Source organism: Cherax quadricarinatus, chromosome 52 (genome assembly GCF_038502225.1).
Source record: "Cherax quadricarinatus isolate ZL_2023a chromosome 52, ASM3850222v1, whole genome shotgun sequence".
In the NCBI taxonomy this organism is placed as follows: Eukaryota; Metazoa; Arthropoda; class Malacostraca; order Decapoda; family Parastacidae; genus Cherax; species Cherax quadricarinatus.
This window is the reverse complement of record NC_091343.1, coordinates 26,474,226-26,500,515: the sequence shown is the minus strand read 5'-3', so window position 1 is coordinate 26,500,515 and position 26,290 is coordinate 26,474,226. Positions and strand designations below refer to the sequence as shown.

At 39.3% G+C, this 26,290-nt stretch overlaps 1 protein-coding gene across 1 annotated transcript in view; it reads left to right on the top strand.

The window, feature by feature from the left end:
• LOC128696898 (protein unc-80 homolog) overlaps window positions 1–26,290 on the top strand; it is a 1,079,316-nt gene that overhangs the window by 720,566 nt on the left and 332,460 nt on the right. The window contains exons 41-42 of the mRNA XM_070095999.1: window positions 6,454–6,611; window positions 13,375–13,472. Coding sequence (XP_069952100.1) covers window positions 6,454–6,611; window positions 13,375–13,472 — 256 coding nt within the window. The remainder of the gene's footprint in view (window positions 1–6,453; window positions 6,612–13,374; window positions 13,473–26,290) is intronic.

Genomic DNA, 26,290 nt, shown 5'->3' with positions numbered 1-26,290 from the left:
CCACCTCAAAACTTTAAGGGTGATGGACTGAATACATCGTCTTCAAGTATCTTCTGCTTCTATCAACTTTTCTGTACTTGACTGAAGAAGCCTACTGTGTAGGCGAAACGTTTCGAAATAAAGATACCTAACTGTTGCATATGTGTCTTACCTAACAATCTGTCGGTATTTTATACCATTTTAATGTTCAATCTGTCAGACACTGCAACACAAGGGTATCTTGGTACAGACCAATCAACTTCGACAACTTCTACTAGTGAGAACGGCTGGATTTGAGAGGGACCTGCCCTCTCAAATCTGAGTTCACCTCTCCTAGTGGCCTACGTCTCACCTCTTGGCACTATATAAAGCTCCATCCTGTCACTTCTTCTCCATATTGTTTCATACAACGGAACAATGCTCTTCTCCAGACTGAGGGACTGACCACCTCAAAACTTTAAGGGTGATGGACTGATTACATCGTCTTCAAGTATCTTCTGCTTCTATCAACTTTTCTGTACTCGACTGAAGAAGCCTACTATGTAGGCGAAACGTTTCGAAATAAAGATACCTAACTGTTGCATATGTGTCTTACCTAACAATCTGTCGGTATTTTATACCATTTTAATGTTCATTCTGTCAGACACTGCAACACAAGGGTATCTTGGTACAGACCATCAACTTCGACCTCTACTAGTGAGAACGGCTGGGTTTGAGAGGGACCTGCCCTCCCAAAGCAACCTACGTCTCACCTCCTGGCACTATATAAAGGCTCCATCCTGTCACTTCAACTTCATATTGTTTCAGACAACGGAACAATGCTCTTCTCCAGACTGAGGGACTGACCACCTCAAAACTTTAAGGGTGATGGACTGAATACATCGTCTTAAAGTATCTTCTGCTTCTATCAACTTTTCTGTACTCGACTGAAGAAGCCTACTGTGTAGGCGAAACGTTTCGAAATAAAGATACCTAACTGTTGCATATGTGTCTTACCTAACAATCTGTCGGTATTTTATACCATTTTAATGTTCATTGAAAATTGGGTTGGGCAAATGTTTTGTTAGTGGGATGAATTGTAAAGGACCTGCCTTGCATGGGCCAGAAGGCCTTCTGCAGTGTTTCTCCATTGTTATGTTAACATAAGAACATAAGAAAGGAGGAACACTGCAGCAGGCCTGTTGGCCCATACTAGGCAGGTCCTTTACAATTCATCCCACTAACAAACATTTGACCAACCCAATTTTCAATGCCACCCAAGAAACAAGCTCCGATGTGCAAGTCCCACTCAAATCCAACCCCTCCCACTCATGGCAATATAAACACAAATGCAGTATAATGTGATTCTTTATTGACTACGTTTCGCCCACACAGTGGGCTTTTTCAAGTCACACACAGATCCGTGTGTGACTTGAGAAAGCCCACTGTGTGGGTGAAACGTTGTCAATAAAGGATCACATTATACTGCATTTGTGTTTATATTTCCATTGTGTCGGTATTTTATACCATTTATTACCCTCCCACTCATGTACTTATCCAACCTAAATTTGAAACTACCCAAAGTCCCAGCCTCAATAACCCAACTAGGTAGACTGTTCCACTCATCAACTACCCTATTTCCAAACCAATACTTTCCTATGTCCTTTCTAAATCTAAACTTATCCAATTTAAATCCATTACTGCGGGTTCTCTCTTGGAGAGATATCCTCAAGACCTTGTTAATATCCCCTTTATTAATACCTATCTTCCACTTATACACTTCGATCAGGTCTCCCCTCATTCTTCGTCTAACAAGTGAATGTAACTTAAGAGTCTTCAATCTTTCTTCATAAGGAAGATTTCTAATGCTATGTATTAATTTAGTCATCCTACGCTGAATGTTTTCTAACGAATTTATGTCCATTCTGTAATATGGAGACCAGAATTGAGCTGCATAATCTAGGTGAGGCCTTACTAATGATGTATAAAGCTGCAGTATGACCTCTGGACTTCTGTTGCTTACACTTCTTGATATAAATCCCAGTAATCTATTTGCCTTATTACGTACGCTTAGGCATTGCTGTCTTGGTTTAAGGTTGCTGCTTACCATAACCCCCAAGTCCTTTTCGCAATCTGTATGGCTAAGTTCTACATTATTTAATTTATAAGTGCTAGGGTTATGGACACTCCCGAGCTTCATAACCTTGCATTTATCTACATTGAACTGCATCTGCCACTTTTCTGACCAAGAGTAGAGTTTGTCTAAATCCTCCTGAAGTTCCCTAACGTCTACGTTTGAATCAATTTTCCTACCTATCTTTGTGTCATCGGCGAATTTGTTCTTATGTTCTATACATACATACATACATATATACATGCATTCATACATACATACATACATACATACATACATACATACATACATCATTACATACATACATACATACATACATACATACATACATACATACATACATACATACATTCATACATACATACATACATACATACATACATACATACATACATACATACATACATACATACATACAAATACATCCATATATATTGTTGCTCTTCGCCATCCTCATCGAACATAGGTGTATTTGCGGCAGGGCGACGGCTGATCAATTCGGACTTCATGGTCTCGTGTGTCACACAGCAGAAGGGATGTATGCCAGACATGAGGAGGTCAATGACATCATAAAGAGAAGCCTCGCCACAGCCCGTTGCCCAGCTCAACGGGAACCCCAAGTGCAGAGGTCTGACGGAAGTCAAAAGCGTCTTCATGGAGCCACTATGCTACCCCGGAAGGATGGAAAGCAGATTGCCAGGGACTACACCTGTGCCGCCACATTGGCAGACACCTACTTGCCATACTCCGTAGTGGAAGGGGGTGGAGCTGCAAGCCACAGGGAGACCCAGAAGATCTGCAAATATGAAGACCTTCCCTCTTGTTATAACTTCATCTCATTAGGGTCAGAGACCCTTGGAGCATGGGGCAAGTGTGCTCTAAAGTTCCTCAAAGAGCTTGGTGAAAAGCTCATCATAGAAACCAAGGACCACAGGGCGACCAGCTTCCTCTTTTAGAGACTCAGTGTCGCGATCCAGAGAGGAAATGCCTGCAGCATTCTGGTCACGCGGCCCACCGCAGGGGAGCTGGACGAAGTATTCGAGATGTAGCTCTGAGTTGTTATATAGGTAGTTTTACTTTCTATTGTATTGTTGTGAATGTTTTGTCTATATATATATATATATACAAATTCAAACATCCATTGCATACATACAAACACAGATATATGCAAAGGTTTATTCATACATGCGAACATAAACACAAAGACACATCATCGACATCATGCCCAGCCCTTCTAGGGTAGGGTAGATGCCTGAGCCCGAGCTCTCAGCTCACAAGACTGTCATTCTAATTAATCCCCTTGGGGCGGGGATGGCAGACCAGAGAGACCTAGCTTGTGGCTAGGTCTGGGGACAGTTGGTCCCAAAGTAGAGGAGGCACTTGTGCCTCCTCCCATGGGAGACTTAGGTCTCAGACACTCCCTAAAGAGGGAGCCAAGGCCGGGCCACCACTTGGTAAAGGCCCGGGCCGGGAGAATACCGGCGAATCTTTAATAATAATAATAATAGACACATATACCAATACATTCATACACACACATGCATTTCAATGCAACTACATGAACACACATACATACACACACATAAATTTGCAATTGCACAAACATACATGCAGGTTTAAATTTCCACATGCATGCATCTGCATATGCGTACATACTCATACATACTGAACGTTTCCACCAACATATATGTACACATACGGACATGTTACATATGCATTCATGCATACACACACAAATACATGTTACATTATAGATGATGTACAACACCGACAAGTTGACGAACTAGACGCATTTGTAACAAATAGATGTAAGGTGAATAGAGCTTTCAGTGCTCCATCAGGTGAATAGAGCTTTCAGTGCTCCATCAGGTGAATAGAGCTTTCAGTGCTGCATCAGGTGAATACAGCTTTCAGTGCTCCATCAGGTGAATACAGCTTTCAGTGCTCCATCAGGTGAATAGAGCTTTCAGTGCTGCATCAGGTGAATACAGCTTTCAGTGCTCCATCAGGTGAATAGAGCTTTCAGTGCTGCATCAGGTGAATACAGCTTTCAGTGCTCCATCAGGTGAATAGGGCTTTCAGTGCTCTATCTAGTGAATAAAGCTTTCAGTGCTCTATCAAGTGAATAGAGCTTTCAGTGTTCTGTCATGGAAATAGAGCTTTCAGTGCTCCATCAGGTGAATACAGCTTTCAGTGCTCCATCAGGTGAATAGAGCTTTCAGTGCTGCATCAGGTGAATACAGCTTTCAGTGCTCCATCAGGTGAATACAGCTTTCAGTGCTCCATCAGGTGAATAGAGCTTACAGTGCTGCATCAGGTGAATACAGCTTTCAGTGCTCCATCAGGTGAATAGAGCTTTCAGTGCTGCATCAGGTGAATACAGCTTTCAGTGCTCCATCAGGTGAATAGGGCTTTCAGTGCTTTATCTAGTGAATAAAGCTTTCAGTGCTCTATCAAGTGAATAGAGCTTTCAGTGTTCTGTCATGGAAATAGAGCTTTCAGTGCTCCATCAGGTGAATACAGCTTTCAGTGCTCCATCAGGTGAATAGAGCTTTCAGTGCTGCATCAGGTGAATACAGCTTTCAGTGCTCCATCAGGTGAATACAGCTTTCAGTGCTCCATCAGGTGAATAGAGCTTTCAGTGCTGCATCAGGTGAATACAGCTTTCAGTGCTCCATCAGGTGAATAGGGCTTTCAGTGCTCTATCTAGTGAATAAAGCTTTCAGTGCTCTATCAAGTGAATAGAGCTTTCAGTGTTCTGTCATGGAAATAGAGCTTTCAGTGCTCCATCAGGTGAATAGAGCTTTCAGTGCTCCATCAGGTGAATAGAGCTTTCAGTGCTCCATCAGGTGAATAGAGCTTTCAGTGCTCTATCTAGTGAATAAAGCTTTCAGTGCTCTATCAAGTGAATAGAGCTTTCAGTGTTCTGTCATGGAAATAGAGCTTTCAGTGCTCTACCAAGTGAACAAAGCTTTCACTGCTCCATCAGGTGAATAAAGCTTTCAGTGCTCTATCAGGTGAATAGAGCCTTTAGTGTTCTATCAGGGGAATAGAGCTTTCAGTGCTCTATCAAGTAAATAGAGCTTTCAGTGTTCTATCATGGGAATAGAGATTTCAGTGGTCTACCAAGTGAACAAAGCTTTCACTGCTCCATCAGGTGAATAGAGCTTTCAGTGCTCTATCAAGTGAATAAAGCTTTCAGTGCTCTATCAGGTGAATAGAGCCTTTAGTGTTCTATCAGGGGAATAGAGCTTTCAGTGCTCTATCAGGTGAAGAGAGCTTTCAGTGCTCTATCAGGTGAAGAGAGCTTTCAGTGCTTTATCAGGTGAAGCGAGCTTTCAGCGCTCTATCAGGTGAAGAGAGCTTTCAGTGCTCTATCAGGTGAAGAGAGCTTTCACTGCTCCATCAGGTGAATAAAGCTTTCAGTGCTCTATCAGGTGAATAGAGCCTTTAGTGTTCTATCAGGGGAATAGAGCTTTCAGTGCTCTATCAAGTAAATAGAGCTTTCAGTGTTCTATCATGGGAATAGAGATTTCAGTGGTCTACCAAGTGAACAAAGCTTTCACTGCTCCATCAGGTGAATAGAGCTTTCAGTGCTCTATCAAGTGAATAAAGCTTTCAGTGCTCTATCAGGTGAATAGAGCCTTTAGTGTTCTATCAGGGGAATAGAGCTTTCAGTGCTCTATCAGGTGAAGAGAGCTTTCAGTGCTCTATCAGGTGAAGAGAGCTTTCAGTGCTTTATCAGGTGAAGCGAGCTTTCAGCGCTCTATCAGGTGAAGAGAGCTTTCAGTGCTCTATCAGGTGAAGAGAGCTTTCAGTGCTCTATCAGGTGAAGAGAGCTTTCAGTGCTTTATCAGGTGAAGCGAGCTTTCAGCGCTCTATCAGGTGAAGAGAGCTCTCAGTGCTCTATCAGGTGAAGAGAGCTTTCAGTGCTCTATCAGGTGAAGAGAGCTTCTAGTGCTTTTTCAGGTCAACAGAGCACTGTAGGCAGTATAATTAGTAAAGACGTGACCAGTCCGTCACCCTCGCTCGGAGAGAGAGAGAGGTGGTCAGTCCCTCACGCCTAAAACAGGCAGGATGGGGTGAGATGAAGCAGCTGGAGTTAAGGTCAGAGTGGTAATAAATCATGTTAAACACTTGGTAAAAAAAAAAAAACTTGCAAACGTTTTCCCAGGCATTGTGTTGCTATGTCAGACATTTGTCATTCCAAACGCATAAATTAAGCTTACTTACTCGCTTTCTTGCTTGTCTAATTACTTATGTACTTGATTATTTATTAACACACTTGCCAAAGACAGTACTTACTGAAGATCTTACAAGCTCAAAATAAACTTTCTGATACGTTTTCTTATTCTTTTCAGATATATGGTGAGGAGTTTGAAGAGCAGGAGGAGGAGCCAGCGGGTGCTGTTGACGTGGGTCAGGACGCAAAGAAAGATAAAAAGCAAGCAAGAAAAGCATCAGAACAGGGCCACAGTTCACCCCTAAAAAGAAAAGAGAGCTTTGCACGGCGTGATAAGTATGTTTACTTACCGTGATATGTATATTTATTGAATGTTAACCCATCATGATAAGTATGTTTATCCTTCATGATAATCTGGGTCATTATGATTAGAATGTTTATCTATCATGATTAGTTTCTTTCTTAAAAAGAATGCTTATTCAGAATATTTTTTTTACACTAGTTAAAACAATATTCTCACTGTCGGGATCTTTATATTTTATGCATTTTTACTTTTCATGGTGAATATGTTGATCTATGATTAGGATTGACTGTGTATCATCATGATGAGTATGTGGACTGGTAAGCCTCACGGGTGCATGGTATACCAGGCGTGGTATACCCAGGCCCGGACTTGTGGAACTCTGTGTTTATCAAGAACTGCAAGAAGCCCCTGTCACGTGCCTTCAGCATTCTATGGAGAGGGAACATAGACACAGGGGTCATCCCACAGTAACTACAAACAACAGACATAGCCCCACTCCACAAAAGTGGCAATAAACCAATTGCAAAGAACTACAGACTGATAGTGCTAACATCCCATATTATAAAAATCTTTGAAAGGATTCCAAGAAGCAAGATCGTCAAACGCCTAGATACCCATCAGTTATACAACGCAGGGCAACACGGGTTTAGAGCAGGTCGCTCCTGCCTATCCCAGCTACTGGACCACTATGACAAGGTCATGGATGCTTTAGAGGATAAACAAAATGCAGATGTAGTATACACAGACATTGCGAAAGCCTTGATAAATGCGACCACGGTGTAATAGTGCACAAAATGCGTGATAAAGGAATAACAGGAAAAGTTGGTAGATGGATCTATAACTTCCTAACAAATAGTACACAAAAAGTAATAGTAAACAGAGTAAAGTGAAAAGTTCTGTTCCACAAGGCACAGTACTCGCTCCCATCCTGTTCCTCACTCTCATATCTGACAGAGACAGAAATGTAATTCACAGATCCTTGTCTTCTTATGTGGATGACGCCCGAATTGCCATTACAGTGTCCTACATCGAAGACACCGCAAAACTCTAAACGGACATCAACCAAATCTTTAAATGGGCCTCAGACAACAATATGATGTTCAGTGAAGAGAAATTTCAACTACTGAGATATGGAAAACTTGAGGAAATTAAAACTGTATCAGGGTATACAACAAATTCTAACCACACAATAGAGCGAAAAAAAAAATGTGGAGGACCTGGGGGTGATAGTGTCAGAGAATCTCACCTTCAAAGACCACAACAATGTATCTACCTCATCTGCTAGAAAAATGATAGTATGGATAATGAGAACCTTCAAAACTAGGGACGCCAAGCCTATGATGATTCTCTTCAAATCGCTTGTTCTCTTTAGGCTGGAATACTGCTATAAACTAACTGCCCCCTTCATGGCAGGCGAAATTGCTGACCTGGAGAATGTATAGAGAACTATAACAGCACACACAAGTATGATAAAGCATCTAAATTACTGGGAACAGTTGAAGTCGCATGATTTGTATTCCCTGGAACGCAGACGAGAAAGATACACGATAATATACACTTGGAAAATCCTAGAGGGATTAGTACCAAACTTGCACACGAAAATCACTCCCTAAAAAAGCAAAAGACGCGACAGGAGATGCAACATTTCCCCAATGAAAAGCAGGGGCGCCAGTTGTACACTAAGAGACGACACAATACGTAATAGGTGCCTGGACAGGCACCTAAAGTCAGGCGTGCCTACACTGTAGTTTAGACACGCCTCTTGCAAGACTGATAGAATGAATGATGATGAAAGTGTTTCTTCCTTTATGGGTCACCCTGCCTTGATGGAAAACTGCCAATGTGTTAATAAAAAAATATTGTTATTATTTTTATTATTATTTCTATCATTATTATTATTAAATTATGATTATTTTTATCATTATGGGACTGCACTGCAGCCAGTGTGATTACAATATCAGGCAAGAGCCACAAGCAAGTACTACCGATGAATACCAATTTGAGTCTGGTGTTGGAGATCAAATGTGTCGTCGGCAGAATCGTTGAAAGTTGACAGTGTCCATCAGTGAGAGATAGACTCACGTGCAGTCTTTGGTACAGATATTAGTAGAAACACTTGGTAGCAGTTAACAGTTTATAAAGCAATAATCATGTGGCGTGTTGTAGGTTAACTGGGATCCTTATGATTAAAATAATCTTGGCCAGGTAAAGATGAGAGGTTCTAGGGAAGAGAAGTTGCTTCCACGTTGACCACGGTAAGAATGAGACTGTGTGGTCCAAGCAGTGGTGGAAGGTCGCTACCTGAGGTCAGGATTCTCGCCAGGAGCAAAGCAATAAGCAAAATGTTGGAGTGGAGCAGCCCCCGAGGAAAAGGTTTTACACCAGCTGGGCTACCTACTGTCTGGGTCGGCCCGTTGCAGGAAAATGACGAGGGAAATTAAACGATCTCTTTCGTTAATATATATACATCATCTATGTTACGTTAAAGTGGACAAACTGTATAGCCTGTGGGCATCGGCACCTAGTTCTGGTCAACAGTTAGAGTATTCCACATGAAAATCGCAGACTACACCATGGGTAAAGTTTATGATGGAGCATTGTATGGTTGGTCTGGACTTAAGGCCATACGAATGATGGACAGCAAGATGAGAATCACTAGCATTAGAGTGGAAGTGGATGTAGAAGTTGAAGAGGGCGTCGAGCAGTCAGAAAAGAGGTATCAGGCAGACAATGCTGTCTCACTGCTGTTTCATTAAGTGTTTCTTCTTCCTATCTGTTATTCACAAACTCATGTGGCTGATTTGTGATTCCAGTCGCAATCTCCCTTTCTTCATATTTGTTGCTGAGACAGCGTTTAATTATGCTATGTACGTACGAAGTTGACTTGAAGCTTAGACATATCTGAATCTAGGCTATTGTTCTACCTTCAAACCCTGCAACAATTCCTGATCGCGCTTCCCTTGGCTTTGCGAGTTGATGTGAAAATTAATTATGAGCTGAATGTTATGCATCTGGATTTTGCTAACATCATCTGAAATGTGTGACTCTTTGGATGAAAAAGAAAAACTTGCGCAGCAGCAGCGTGTTGTATCAAAACACGTTTTTTTTAATACTCGTCGAAAGACTCGTTGCATAAAAAGGTGAAGGTGTACTGAGGTCGGAAATTACCGTATTCCACGTGATGCCAAGGAAAATGCCAAGTATCATACAGTTTAGACATTAATCAACTCTGTTGTCGGTGCTCAAGTGGGAGAGTACTACTGAAGCTCATGAATGTAGGGCCAAGGTTTCCCCTTATCGTATTAATGAATTCCATGCTGCTGTCTAAGAAGAGCACATGAGGCTAAGTTTGATGTAAGATGATACTCTCGCGGAAATTATCAGTTACTGTATGGGCAGTTTTATTAGGGATCAGTACAAAGTCATAGAATCTCGTTACTTTGTTAACCATCACTAGGTGTCGATTTTCCTGGAAGAAGAGAAATATGGCAATAGATCAGCATATGTTGGTTGCTTTCCATGATTCTGAGGTGATGGGATACTACAAAATCTGTTTCAGACCAATAACATTACCTTGGTGACAAAGGCAAATCACACATTTTATATGTATTCAGAAATTCCCGTCGACGTCTAAGATTGGAAGTACTTTATTTTTTCATGTTTAATGCTACGATCTTCATCGGCATACTTTGCACCGGGAACGTGATTACTCAACTTCAGAACTGTGGGTACTAAGGACCTGGGGATTACCAGCATATATACAGTGGGTCAGGTAACACTATACTGTCGACCCTGCATAGGTTCCCTTAGTTGACTAATTAATCTTTCACAAGTACAGTAGATAGATCATTATCCTTCTTGGTCAAGTAGTGGCGTACAGGAGACCAAGTCGAATCGCAATGTTGTGTGGTCTGAAGCTCATTCATGGTGAATCAACAAATATGATATGATTAGGTAAAGCAGTGATGATGACATTTTGCTCTCTTGATTGTAATCTTTGAAATTAAAGATCAATGAACATGTTTAGCTGAAAGGGATTTGTTGGCAAAGTCATCAGATACTTATATATAATGTCTCTGAAGCGATCTAAAACAAAATCTATAGCTATAGCTTCCATTTCGGACAGTGAATAGTAGCATTCAGCTTCGGAAAGAAATTAGCCAGCAAGTGTTTCGCTGTTGCTTTTCATTAGACTGCTGTGACAAAATAACACTAATTCCAATTTGGTTGGCATTAGCAGTCAAAGTAAACCCTTCAGTAAAAAGAAAGAACTTCAGAACTGGAGTTAACATTAACTTACTCTTAAGGCTAAGAAATGCTCGAACTTGGTAATGGGGATCCAGTGTATCACCAGCAGAAGTACTGAATGTGACTTGTATATTGTTAACTAGGGTGTTCATTGTAGAGATACGAGATACCTGGCCTGGTTAAGATGAGGAGAAAGGGAAATAATGCGGTGTCTTTCGTGATCCTTGGCCATAACATAATATCTTTACAGCTGGATAGAAAATATATGGGACAAAAAGCTCCTGCAGCTGAAGGGCTCTTTCAACTGTGGGAAGAAATGAGATTGCTCATACTGAGGCATGACAGGAGTATCGAATGTGGGCTGAACGATGTGGATGGGCAACATGGTAAGAACATCAAAGGGAATATAATTCTTTAGATGATGAGTGACTGGAGCTGTTGTTATTGAGAAATTGGCTATAAAATTGTGATAGATTCCTGCCCGGCTTAGGAAAGGGTGAACAACGTCTTCCCTCGTAGGTCGAGAGAAATTCAGCTCTGCAGATAGATTAGAGTCACATGTGTTGTTGCCATCCTCGGTCACTATGTAGAACAGAAACTGTTTCCTGAGAATCTGGCACTTCTTAAATTTGATTGTTTGGTTAGCTTCTACTCATTGGAAATTGCCATCTCAGGATTAACTAGATGTAAAGTTATGTTCTGCGAATTGATCATGTAACTGCCTCTGTTGACTATTTCCATGTTATCTAAGAGGCTGTGAAATATATTCATTATAAATTAGCTAAAAATAATGGGATTGTTTTACAACTTGTAAGGAATTCTGTGGAAGTGATAGTGACCTGTTGGCATAGAGAACGTTAACAGGTCTTTGTAGTGTATGTAAGAAATGATCTACCAGAACCCATGTAACAAACCAATAGTCGAAAGGATTCTCTTCCTTCTAATATTCTGGACATCTATGGAAACAGGTAAAAGGATACTCTGGAACTATACAGGAATGGAGTTTCCTAAAATTGTTTATAGGATGTCATGTTCAGTCCTTTGATATGAGATTATGAGAAGTATTCCAAGGGGAGCACCAGTGTAGAGTTCCTCTTTGAATAATAATGTTAATAATAATAATAATAATAATAATAATAATAATAATAATATCTTTATTTCTACAAGTACATGTGCAAGGTATACAGGTGTAGCTGACATCAATGACATACTACTATGTACAAAGCCGCTTGTTATGCAAAGAATTCGGGCAAATTAGGTCAATTTTGTCCCAGGATGCGACCCACGCCAATCGACTAACACCCAGGTACCCATTTTACTGATGGGTGAACATGGGCACCCGGTGTAAGGAAACACCCCCAGTGTTTCCACCCTTGCCGGGAATCGAACCCGGACATCACCGTGTGAAGCTAAAGCTTTAATTGGCTTATTTCCTTTCGCCAAAGGAAAGCAATGTGACGTGAAAACTGCCAATTCCATGGATTCATCTTTTAGAGTGATCGTCTAACGGGCTCAATTAAGAAACAGAATTAACAGAGCAATTTTCCTAGAAGAACTGCCCTTACAATGTGGTTAACTGCCATGTTACCTTCACTTTTTACTGTAGACGAAAGCAGATGTGGTTTACCAGTGAAGTGTGATTCTTCAGTCATATATCACGAGTATTTACGACGGAGTTTACCAAGAATGGTTCGACTAACTCACCTTAATTATACAAGAGACTCTGTTGTAATAAACTTGATCACCATCGAAAACTTGGTTAATGACCACCATAACTTCTGTATGATTTAGCTTGAAGCAGTGATGTCATGCAGTGTACTTGCTGTAACCGAATTCACATCAGCTATGTTTGGTTCAGATACACAGCTACCGTCAAATTCTCCTCGGCAATTCAGTCATCTGTATTATTACTATGAGCAGATCAAAAGCTAAGCTACAGGTTTGCCTCTTAGCTCTGCTCTCCTTATCACGAGGTGAACCTCGTGGGAGGGTTGAATTATAGTTCTAAACTCTCTTAGACCTCTTGAAGCTGCAGATTCAAGAGATCTAAGAGAGTTTAGAAATACTGAGTTCAGAAATTCTGTTACTAGGCCTCGGCTTGGGTTCAGCTACAATATGCTGGGTTATATAATACGGGGGATAGATACCTCTGTTCTAGTGTGTATTAACAGAAACCCATCTAGTTCAGAATAAATTAGGCTTGTATGGCTAGATTATTTTTTCATTTCATGAGAAACATTCACAAGAGTATTTCCATGGATGGTAATTCAATCAAAATTCTCTCTAATCGTTTTATAAGAGCATATGCGTCTTATATGTGCAAAATTATATATGTTATGCTATAACGTATATATTCATTTATAAATGCTAAAATCATGTTATTGAAGAAGTAACAAAGTTTCTAGTCTCAGAATAGAGTGAATATATTTCCCTGGCGCCCACCTGACGAAATAAATACCACTTAATAGACATGTCAGCACTACTCTGCGTTATAATGTATATTAAATAAATTCATTACATTAAATGTAACTCGTCTTTATTTTACAGGATCGATCGCAGTGTAGACATTTCAGCAGTATTATCAAGGCTAGGTCACCACCAAGGGTCAGCTGTTCATCTTTCCAAGGATACCATAGATACGGATGGTAAATTTTTCACTCTGATAAGTTGGAATATCATTAATATATGCAATGTGAACGTTGTTCTGTCTTTTGAGGCGGGAGAATGTGTCACTGGATTTAATCTCGACTAGCCACTGTCTGGTAAATGTTTCAATACCACTGTTTTGTGCTTTCGTTAATATATATATATATATATATATATATATATATATATATATATATATATATATATATATATATATATATATATATATATATTTTTTTTTTTTTTTATTATTATCACACCGGCCGATTCCCACCAAGGCAGGGTGGCCCGAAAAAGAAAAACTTTCACCATCATTCACTCCATCACTGTCTTGCCAGAAGGGTGCTTTACACTACAGTTTTTAAACTGCAACATTAACACCCCTCCTTCAGAGTGCAGGCACTGTACTTCCCATCTCCAGGACTCAAGTCCGGCCTGCCGGTTTCCCTGAATCCCTTCATAAATGTTACTTTGCTCACACTCCAACAGCACGTCAAGTATTAAAAACCATTTGTCTCCATTCACTCCTATCAAACACGCTCAAGCATGCCTGCTGGAAGTCCAAGCCCCTCGCACACAAAACCTCCTTTACCCCCTCCCTCCAACCCTTCCTAGGCCGACCTCTACCCCGCCTTCCTTCCACTACAGACTGATACACTCTTGAAGTCATTCTGTTTCGCTCCATTCTCTCTACATGTCCGAACCACCTCAACAACCCTTCCTCAGCCCTCTGGACAACAGTTTTGGTAATCCCGCACCTCCTCCTAACTTCCAAACTACGAATTCTCTGCATTATATTCACACCACACATTGCCCTCAGACATGACATCTCCACTGCCTCCAGCCTTCTCCTCGCTGCAACATTCATCACCCACGCTTCACACCCATATAAGAGCGTTGGTAAAACTATACTCTCATACATTCCCCTCTTTGCCTCCAAGGACAAAGTTCTTTGTCTCCACAGACTCCTAAGTGCACCACTCACTCTTTTTCCCTCATCAATTCTATGATTCACCTCATCTTTCATAGACCCATCCGCTGACACGTCCACTCCCAAATATCTGAATACGTTCACCTCCTCCATACTCTCTCCCTCCAATCTGATATTCAATCTTTCATCACCTAATCTTTTTGTTATCCTCATAACCTTACTCTTTCCTGTATTCACCTTTAATTTTCTTCTTTTGCACACCCTACCAAATTCATCCACCAATCTCTGCAACTTCTCTTCAGAATCTCCCAAGAGCACAGTGTCATCAGCAAAGAGCAGCTGTGACAACTCCCACTTTGTGTGTGATTCTTTATCTTTTAACTCCACGCCTCTTGCCAAGACCCTCGCATTTACTTCTCTTACAACCTCATCTATAAATATATTAAACAACCACGGTGACATCACACATCCTTGTCTAAGGCCTACTTTTACTGGGAAAAAATTTCCCTCTTTCCTACATACTCTAACTTGAGCCTCACTATCCTCGTAAAAACTCTTCACTGCTTTCAGTAACCTACCTCCTACACCATACACTTGCAACATCTGCCACATTGCCCCCCTATCCACCCTGTCATACGCCTTTTCCAAATCCATAAATGCCACAAAGACCTCTTTAGCCTTATCTAAATACTGTTCACTTATATGTTTCACTGTAAACACCTGGTCCACACACCCCCTACCTTTCCTAAAGCCTCCTTGTTCATCTGCTATCCTATTCTCCGTCTTACTCTTAATTCTTTCAATTATAACTCTACCATACACTTTACCAGGTACACTCAACAGACTTATCCCCCTATAATTTTTGCACTCTCTTTTATCCCCTTTGCCTTTATACAAAGGAACTATGCATGCTCTCTGCCAATCCCTAGGTACCTTACCCTCTTCCATACATTTATTAAACAATTGCACCAACCACTCCAAAACTATATCCCCACCTGCTTTTAACATTTCTATCTTTATCCCATCAATCCCGGCTGCCTTACCCCCTTTCATTTTACCTACTGCCTCACGAACTTCCCCCACACTCACAACTGGCTCTTCCTCACTCCTACAAGATGTTATTCCTCCTTGCCCTATACACGAAATCACAGCTTCCCTATCTTCATCAACATTTAACAATTCCTCAAAATATTCCTTCCATCTTCCCAATACCTCTAACTCTCCATTTAATAACTCTCCTCTCCTATTTTTAACTGACAAATCCATTTGTTCTCTAGGCTTTCTTAACTTGTTAATCTCACTCCAAAACTTTTTCTTATTTTCAACAAAATTTGTTGATAACATCTCACCCACTCTCTCATTTGCTCTCTTTTTACATTGCTTCACCACTCTCTTAACCTCTCTCTTTTTCTCCATATACTCTTCCCTCCTTGCATCACTTCTACTTTGTAAAAACTTCTCATATGCTAACTTTTTCTCCCTTACTACTCTCTTTACATCATCATTCCACCAATCGCTCCTCTTCCCTCCTGCACCCACTTTCCTGTAACCACAAACTTCTGCTGAACACTCTAACACTACATTTTTAAACCTACCCCATACCTCTTCGACCCCATTGCCTATGCTCTCATTAGCCCATCTATCCTCCAATAGCTGTTTATATCTTACCCTAACTGCCTCCTCTTTTAGTTTATAAACCTTCACCTCTCTCTTCCCTGATGCTTCTATTCTCCTTGTATCCCATCTACCTTTTACTCTCAGTGTAGCTACAACTAGAAAGTGATCTGATATATCTGTGGCCCCTCTATAAACATGTACATCCTGAAGTCTACTCAACAGTCTTTTATCTACCAATACATAATCCAACAAACTACTGTCATTTCGCCCTACATCATATCGTGTATACTTATTTATCCTCTTTTTCTTAAAATATGTATTACCTATAACTAAACCCCTTTCTATACAAAGTTCAATCAAAGGGCTCCCATTATCATTTACACCTGGCACCCCAAACTTACCTACCACACCCTCTCTAAAAGTTTCTCCAACTTTAGCATTCAAGTCCCCTACCACAATTACTCTCTCACTTGGTTCAAAGGCTCCTATACATTCACTTAACATCTCCCAAAATCTCTCTCTCTCCTCTGCATTCCTCTCTTCTCCAGGTGCATACACGCTTATTATGACCCACTTCTCGCATCCAACCTTTACTTTAATCCACATAATTCTTGAATTTACACATTCATATTCTCTTTTCTCCTTCCATAACTGATCATTTAACATTACTGCTACCCCTTCCTTTGCTCTAACTCTCTCAGATACTCCAGATTTAATCCCATTTATTTCCCCCCACTGAAACTCTCCTACCCCCTTCAGCTTTGTTTCGCTTAGGGCCAGGACATCCAACTTCTTTTCATTCATAACATCAGCAATCATCTGTTTCTTGTCATCCGCACTACATCCACGCACATTTAAGCAACCCAGTTTTATAAAGTTTTTCTTCTTCTCTTTTTTAGTAATTGTATACAGGAGAAGGGGTTACTAGCCCATTGCTCCCGGCATTTTAGTCGCCTCATACGACACGCATGGCTTACGGAGGAAAGATTCTTTTCCACTTCCCCATGGACAATAGAAGAAATAAAAAAGAACAAGAGCTATTTAGAAAAAGGAGAAAAACCTAGATGTATGTATATATATATATGCATGTGCGTGTCTGTGAAGTGTGACCAAAGTGTTAGTAGGAGTAGCAAGATATCCCTGTTATCTTAGCGTGTTTATGAGACAGAAAAAGAAACCAGCAATCCTACCATCATGCAAAACAATTACAGGTTTTTGTTTCACAGTCATCTGGCAGGACGGTAGTACTTCCCTGGGTGGTTGCTGTCTACCAACCTACTACCTATATATATATATATATATATATATATATATATATATATATATATATATATATATATATATATATATATATATATATATATATATATATAGGGGTTTCAAATAGAGTTAGAGCTAAAGAAGGAGTAGCAATAATGTTGAAGGATAAGCTATGGCAGGAAAAGAGGGACTATAAATGTATTAATTCAAGGATTATGTGGAGTAAAATAAAGACTGGATGTGAAAAGTGGGTTATAATAAGCGTGTATGCACCTGGAGAAGAGAGAAGTGTAGAGGAGAGAGAGAGATTTTGGGAAATGTTGAGTGAATGCGTGGGGAGTTTTGAATCAAGTGTGAGAGTAATGGTGGTTGGGGATTTCAATGCTAAAGTGGGTAAAAATGTTATGGAGGGAGTAGTAGGTAAATTTGGGGTGCCAGGGGTAAATGTAAATGGGGAGCCTTTAATTGAGCTATGTGTAGAAAGAAATTTGGTAATAAGTAATACATATTTTATGAAAAAGAGGATAAATAAATATACAAGGTATGATGTAGCACGTAATGAAAGTAGTTTATTAGAGTATGTATTGGTGGATAAAAGGTTGATGGGTAGGCTCCAGGATGTACATGTTTATAGAGGGGCAACTGATATATCGGATCATTATTTAGTTGTAGCTACAGCTAGAGTAAGAGGTAGATGGGAAAAGAGGAAGGTGGCAAAAACAAGTAAGAGGGAGGTGAAAGTGTATAAACTAAGGGAGGAGGAAGTTCGGGTGAGATATAAGCGACTATTGGCAGAAAGGTGGGCTAGTGAAAAGATGAGTAGTGGGGGGGTTGAAGAGGGTTGGAATAGTTTTAAAAATGCAGTATTAGAATGTGGGGCAGAAGCTTGTGGTTATAGGAGGGTGGGTGCAGGAGGAAAGAGGAGTGATTGGTGGAATGATGAAGTAAAGGGTGTGATAAAAGAGAAAAAGGTAGCTTATGAGAGGTTTTTACCAAGCAGAAGTGTTATAAGAAGAGCAGAGTATATGGAGAGTAAAAGAAAGGTAAAGAGAGTGGTGAGAGAGTGCAAAAGGAGAGCAGATGATAGAGTGGGAGAGGCACTGTCAAGAAATTTTAATGAAAATAAGAAAAAATTTTGGAGTGAGTTAAACAAGTTAAGAAAGCCTAGGGAAAATATGGATTTGTCAGTTAAAAACAGAGTAGGGGAGTTAATAGATGGGGAGATGGAGGTATTAGGTAGATGGCGAGAATATTTTGAGGAATTCTTAAATGTTAAGGAAGAAACAGAGGCAGTAATTTCATGCACTGGTCAGGGAGGTATACCATCTTTTAGGAGTGAAGAAGAGCAGAATGTAAGTGTGGGGGAGGTACGTGAGGCATTACGTAAAATGAAAGGGGGTAAAGCAGCTGGAACTGATGGGATCATGACAGAAATGTTAAAAGCAGGGGGGGATATAGTGTTGGAGTGGTTAGTACTTTTGTTTAATAAATGTATGAAAGAGGGGAAGGTACCTAGGGATTGGCGGAGAGCATGTATAGTCCCTTTATATAAAGGGAAAGGGGACAAAAGAGACAGTAAAAATTATAGAGGAATAAGCTTACTGAGTATACCAGGAAAAGTGTACGGTAGGGTTATAATTGAAAGAATTAGAGGTAAGACAGAATGTAGGATTGCGGATGAGCAAGGAGGTATCAGAGTGGGGAGGGGATGTGTAGATCAAGTGTTTACATTGAAGCATATATGTGAACAGTATTTAGATAAAGGTAGGGAAGTTTTTATTGCATTTATGGATTTAGAAAAGGCATATGATAGAGTGGATAGAGGAGCAATGTGGCAGATGTTGCAAGTATATGGAATAGGTGGTAAGTTATTAAATGCTGTAAAGAGTTTTTATGAGGATAGTGAGGCTCAGGTTAGGGTGTGTAGAAGAGAGGGAGACTACTTCCCGGTAAAAGTAGGTCTTAGACAGGGATGTGTAATGTCACCATGGTTGTTTAATATATTTATAGATGGGGTTGTAAAGGAAGTAAATGCTAGGGTGTTCGGGAGAGGGGTGGGATTAAATTTTGGGGAATCAAATTCAAAATGGGAATTGATACAGTTACTTTTTGCTGATGATACTGTGCTTATGGGAGATTCTAAAGAAAAATTGCAAAGGTTTGTGGATGAGTTTGGGAATGTGTGTAAAGGTAGAAAGTCGAAAGTGAACATAGAAAAGAGTAAGGTGATGAGGGTGTCAAATGATTTAGATAAAGAAAAAATTGGATATCAAATTGGGGAGGAGTATGGAAGAAGTGAATGTTTTCAGATACTTGGGAGTTGACGTGTCGGCGGATGGATTTATGAAGGATGAGGTTAATCATAGAATTGATGAGGGAAAAAAAGGTGAGTGGTGCATTGAGGTATATGTGGAGTCAAAAAACGTTATCTATGGAGGCAAAGAAGGGAATGTATGAAAGTATAGTAGTACCAACACTCTCATATGGGTGTGAAGCTTGGGTGGTAAATGCAGCAGCGAGGAGACGGTTTGAGGCAGTGGAGATGTCCTGTTTAAGGGCAATGTGTGGTGTAAATATTATGCAGAAAATTCGGAGTGTGGAAATTAGGAGAAGGTGTGGAGTTAATAAAAGTATTAGTCAGAGGGCAGAAGAGGGGTTGTTGAGGTGGTTTGGTCATTTAGAGAGAATGGATCAAAGTAGAATGACATGGAAAGTATATAAATCTATAGGGGAAGGAAGGCGGGGTAGGGGTCGTCCTCGAAAGGGTTGAGAGAGGGGGTAAAGGAGGTTTTGTGGGCAAGGGGCTTGGACTTCCAGCAAGCGTGCGTGAGCGTGTTAGATAGGAGTGAATGGAGACGAATGGTACTTGGGACCTGACGATCTGTTGGAGTGTGAGCAGGGTAATATTTAGTGAAGGGATTCAGGGAAACCGGTTATTTTCATATAGTCGGACTTGAGTCCTGGAAATGGGAAGTACAATGCCTGCACTTTAAAGGAGGGGTTTGGGATATTGGCAGTTTGGAGGGATATGTTGTGTGTCTTTATATGTGTATGCTTCTGGACTGTTGTATTCTGAGCACCTCTGCAAAAACAGTGATAATGTGCGAGTGTGGTGAAAGTGTTGAATGATGATGAAAGTATTTTCTTTTTGGGGATTTTCTTTTTTTTTTTTTGGGTCACCCTGCCTCTGTGGGAAACGGCCGATTTGTTGAATATATATATATATATATATATATATATATATATATATATATATATATATATATATATATATATATATATATATATATATATACATATATATATATATATATATATATATATTCTTTCTTTCTTTCATCAAACCGGCCGTATCCCACCGAGGCAGGGTGGCCCCAAAAAAAAAAAAGTTTCTCTTTTCAAATTTAGTAATTTATACAGGAGAAGGGGTTACTAGCCCCTTGCTCCCGGCATTTCAGTCGCTTCTTACAACACGCATGGCTTACGGAGGAAGAATTCTGTTCCACTTCCCCATGGAGGTAAGAGGAAAAAAAACAAGAACAAGAACAAGAACTAGAAAGAAAATAGCAGAAAACCCAGAGGGGCGTGTATATATATAGGCTTGTACATGTATGTGTAGTGTGACCTAAGTGTAAGTACAAGTAGCAAGACGTACCTGAAATCTTGCATGTTTGTGAGAGAGAAAAAAGACACCAACAATCCTACCATCACGTAAAACAATTACAGGTTTCCGTTTTACAATCACTTGGCAGGACGGTAGTACCTCCCTGGGCGGTTGCTGTCTACCAGCCTACTACCTAGGATATATATACATATATATATATATATGTATTACAGGGATGTGTAATGTCACCATGGTTGTTTAGTATATTTATAGATGGGGTTGTAAAGGAAGTAAATGCTAGGGTGTTCGGGAGAGGGGTGGGATTAAATTTTGGGGAATCAAATTCAAAATGGGAATTGACACAGTTACTTTCTGCTGATGATACTGTGCTTATGGGAGATTCTAAAGAAAAATTGCAAAGGTTAGTGGATGAGTTTGGGAATGTGTGTAAAGGTAGAAAGCTGAAAGTGAACATAGAAAAGAGTAAGGTGATGAGGGTGTCAAATGATTTAGATAAAGAAAAATTGGATATCAAATTGGGGAGGAGGAGTATGGAAGAAGTGAATGTTTTCAGATACTTGGGAGTTGACGTGTCGGCGGATGGATTTATGAAGGATGAGGTTAATCATAGAATTGATGAGGGAAAAAAGGTGAGTGGTGCGTTGAGGTATATGTGGAGTCAAAAAACGTTATCTATGGAGGCAAAGAAGGGAATGTATGAAAGTATAGTAGTACCAACACTTTTATATGGGTGCGAAGCTTGGGTGGTAAATGCAGCAGCGAGGAGACGGTTGGAGGCAGTGGAGATGTCCTGTTTAAGGGCAATGTGTGGTGTAAATATTATGCAGAAAATTCGGAGTGTGGAAATTAGGAGAAGGTGTGGAGTTAATAAAAGTATTAGTCAGAGGGCAGAAGAGGGGTTGTTGAGGTGGTTTGGTCATTTAGAGAGAATGGATCAAAGTAGAATGACATGGAAAGCATATAAATCTATAGGGGAAGGAAGGCGGGGTAGGGGTCGTCCTCGAAAGGGTTGGAGAGAGGGGGTAAAGGAGGTTTTGTGGGCGAGGGGCTTGGACTTCCAGCAAGCGTGCGTGAGCGTGTTAGATAGGAGTGAATGGAGACGAATGGTACTTGGGACCTGACGATCTGTTGGAGTGTGAGCAGGGTAATATTTAGTGAAGGGATTCAGGGAAACCGGTTATTTTCATATAGTCGGACTTGAGTCCTGGAAATGGGAAGTACAATGCCTGCACTTTAAAGGAGGGGTTTGGGATATTGGCAGTTTGGAGGGATATGTTGTGTATCTTTATATGTGTATGCTTCTAGACTGTTGTATTCTGAGCACCTCTGCAAAAACAGTGATAATGTGTGAGTGTGGTGAAAGTGTTGAATGATGATGAAAGTATTTTCTTTTTGGGGATTTTCTTTCTTTTTTGGGTCACCCTGCCTCGGTGGGAGACGGCCGACTTGTTGAAAAAAAAAAAAAAAAAAATATATATATATATAAATAAATATATATATATATATATATAAATATATATATATATATATATATATATATATATATATATATATATGTCGTGCCGAATAGGCAGAACTTGCGATCTTGGCTTAAATAGCAACGCTCATCTTGCCATATAGGACAAGTGAAAATTTGTGTATGCAATAATTTCGCCAAAATCATTCTGAACCTAACGAAAAAAATATATTTGATTGTGTTTGTTTAGTACTAAATTATGGTAAACGTATTTAAAATATATTTAGTTGGGTTAGGCTGAAATAAATTGCTATTGTTATAATAAGGTTAGGTAAGTTTTCTAAGTTTCTTTTGGCGCATTATTAAAATTTTTTATATTAACATTAATAAAAAAAATATATCTTTAAACGTATAAGAGAAAATTTCAGAAAGGACTTAATTTTAAATGAGTTCTTGATAATTGACCAGTTTTACATATTCGGCACGACATATATATTTATATATATATTATATGTATATATTTATATATATATTATATGTATATATTTATATATACAAAGTAGAAGTGATGCAAGGAGGGAAGAGTATATGGAGAAAAAGAGAGAGGTTAAGAGAGTGGTGAAGCAATGTAAAAAGAGAGCAAATGAGAGAGTGGGTGAGATGTTATCAACAAATTTTGTTGAAAATAAGAAAAAGTTTTGGAGTGAGATTAACAAGTTAAGAAAGCCTAGAGAACAAATGGATTTGTCAGTTAAAAATAGGAGAGGAGAGTTATTAAATGGAGAGTTAGAGGTATTGGGAAGATGGAGGGAATATTTTGAGGAATTGTTAAATGTTGATGAAGATAGGGAAGCTGTGATTTCGTGTATAGGGCAAGGAGGAATAACATCTTGTAGGAGTGAGGAAGAGCCAGTTGTGAGTGTGGGGGAAGTTCGTGAGGCAGTAGGTAAAATGAAAGGGGGTAAGGCAGCCGGGATTGATGGGATGAAGATAGAAATGTTGAAAGCAGGTGGGGATATAGTTTTGGAGTGGTTGGTGCAATTATTTAATAAATGTATGGAAGAGGGTAAGGTACCTAGGGATTGGCAGAGAGCATGCATAGTTCCTTTGTATAAAGGCAAAGGGGATAAAAGAGAGTGCAAAAATTATAGGGGGATAAGTCTGTTGAGTGTACCTGGTAAAGTGTATGGTAGAGTTATAATTGAAAGAATTAAGAGTAAGACGGAGAATAGGATAGCAGATGAACAAGGAGGCTTTAGGAAAGGTAGGGGGTGTGTGGACCAGGTGTTTACAGTGAAACATATAAGTGAACAGTATTTAGATAAGGCTAAAGAGGTCTTTGTGGCATTTATGGATTTGGAAAAGGCGTATGACAGGGTGGATAGGGGGGCAATGTGGCAGATGTTGCAAGTGTATGGTGTAGGAGGTAGGTTACTGAAAGCAGTGAAGAGTTTTTACGAGGATAGTGAGGCTCAAGTTAGAGTATGTAGGAAAGAGGGAAATTTTTTCCCAGTAAAAGTAGGCCTTAGACAAGGATGTGTGATGTCACCGTGGTTGTTTAATATATTTATAGATGGGGTTGTAAGAGAAGTAAATGCGAGGGTCTTGGCAAGAGGCGTGGAGTTAAAAGATAAAGAATCACACACAAAGTGGGAGTTGTCACAGCTGCTCTTTGCTGATGACACTGTGCTCTTGGGAGATTCTGAAGAGAAGCTGCAGAGATTGGTGGATGAATTTGGTAGGGTGTGCAAAAGAAGAAAATTAAAGGTGAATACAGGAAAGAGTAAGGTTATGAGGATAACAAAAAGATTAGGTGATGAAAGATTGAATATCAGATTGGAGGGAGAGAGTATGGAGGAGGTGAACGTATTCAGATATTTGGGAGTGGACGTGTCAGCGGATGGGTCTATGAAAGATGAGGTGAATCATAGAACTGATGAGGGAAAAAGAGTGAGTGGTGCACTTAGGAGTCTGTGGAGACAAAGAACTTTGTCCTTGGAGGCAAAGAGGGGAATGTATGAGAGTATAGTTTTACCAACGCTCTTATATGGGTGTGAAGCGTGGGTGATGAATGTTGCAGCGAGGAGAAGGCTGGAGGCAGTGGAGATGTCATGTCTGAGGGCAATGTGTGGTGTGAATATAATGCAGAGAATTCGTAGTTTGGAAGTTAGGAGGAGGTGCGGGATTACCAAAACTGTTGTCCAGAGGGCTGAGGAAGGGTTGTTGAGGTGGTTCGGACATGTAGAGAGAATGGAGCGAAACAGAATGACTTCAAGAGTGTATCAGTCTGTAGTGGAAGGAAGGCGGGGTAGGGGTCGGCCTAGGAAGGGTTGGAGGGAGGGGGTAAAGGAGGTTTTGTGTGCGAGGGGTTTGGACTTCCAGCAGGCATGCGTGAGCGTGTTTGATAGGAGTGAATGGAGACAAATGGTTTTTAATACTTGACGTGCTGTTGGAGTGTGAGCAAAGTAACATTTATGAAGGGGTTCAGGGAAACCGGCAGGCCGGACTTGAGTCCTGGAGATGGGAAGTACAGTGCCTGCACTCTGAAGGAGGGGTGTTAATGTTGCAGTTTAAAAACTGTAGTGTAAAGCACCCTTCTGGCAAGACAGTTATGGAGCGAATGATGGTGAAAGTTTTTCTTTTTCGGGCCACCCTGCCTTGGTGGGAATCGGCCAGTGTGATAATAAATATATATATATATATATATATATATATATATATATATATATATATATATATATATATATATATATAAATATATATATATATATATATATATATATATATATATATATATATATATATATATATATATATATATATATATATATATATATATATATATATATATATATATATATATATATATATATATATATATATATATATATATATATATATATATATATATATATATATATATATATATATATATATATATATATATATATATATATATATATTTGAATATATATATATATATATATATCTCTATATATCTATATATATATATATATTTGAATATATATATATATATATATATATATATATATATATATATATATATATATATATATATATATATATATATATATATATATATATATATGTATATATATATATATATATATATATATATATATATATATATATATATATATATATATATATATATATATATATATATATATATATATATGCAATAAGATCACAGTAAACAAGTGATATCAGAATGTGCAAAACAACCACTCTGAAAGAATAGAGAAATTCCAAGCGCTTTCGTGACTACTCACATCATCAAGGACCTATGAAAGTAAAGCATCCAAGGAAGCTATATAAGGGGTCTGGCCAGCACCTCACTATCAGATCCCACAACGGTTAAACACCTGATGCGCGCCGAGCCAACTGGATAGGTCCTTTGCACAACTCACCCACAAACTATTCTACCCAAGAAAATTTAAAAATTATTATTTGTCCAGTGTATTATTAAATTCTTCCCAAATTCTATTAATTATAAATGGATCAAATTTATATAAACCAAAGGAAATATTCATATTATTGTCAAAACTGCATTTTATGAAACAAGATTCAATTATATTCCTGTCGACCATGGACTTGCTTGATACTACTTTCTCAACTTTTTGAAAATCAATTGGATGGTTAAAATCTCTTACATGAATAAATAGAGCATTGGAATCTTGTCCAGTTCTAATGCTATATTTATGTTGTTTTAATCTTAGTTCGAGATTTTTACCAGTTTGACCGTAATAGACTTTATCGCAAATTTTACAAGGAATCTTATAGACACATCCATCAGCATTTTGGGGGGAATTCTTTATCAAAAGTTTTTTTACTGTATCAAGATTTTTGAATACAACTTTAATATTAAAAGTCTTAAGAAGAGAAGGTTGATATGCCTTCTCTTCTT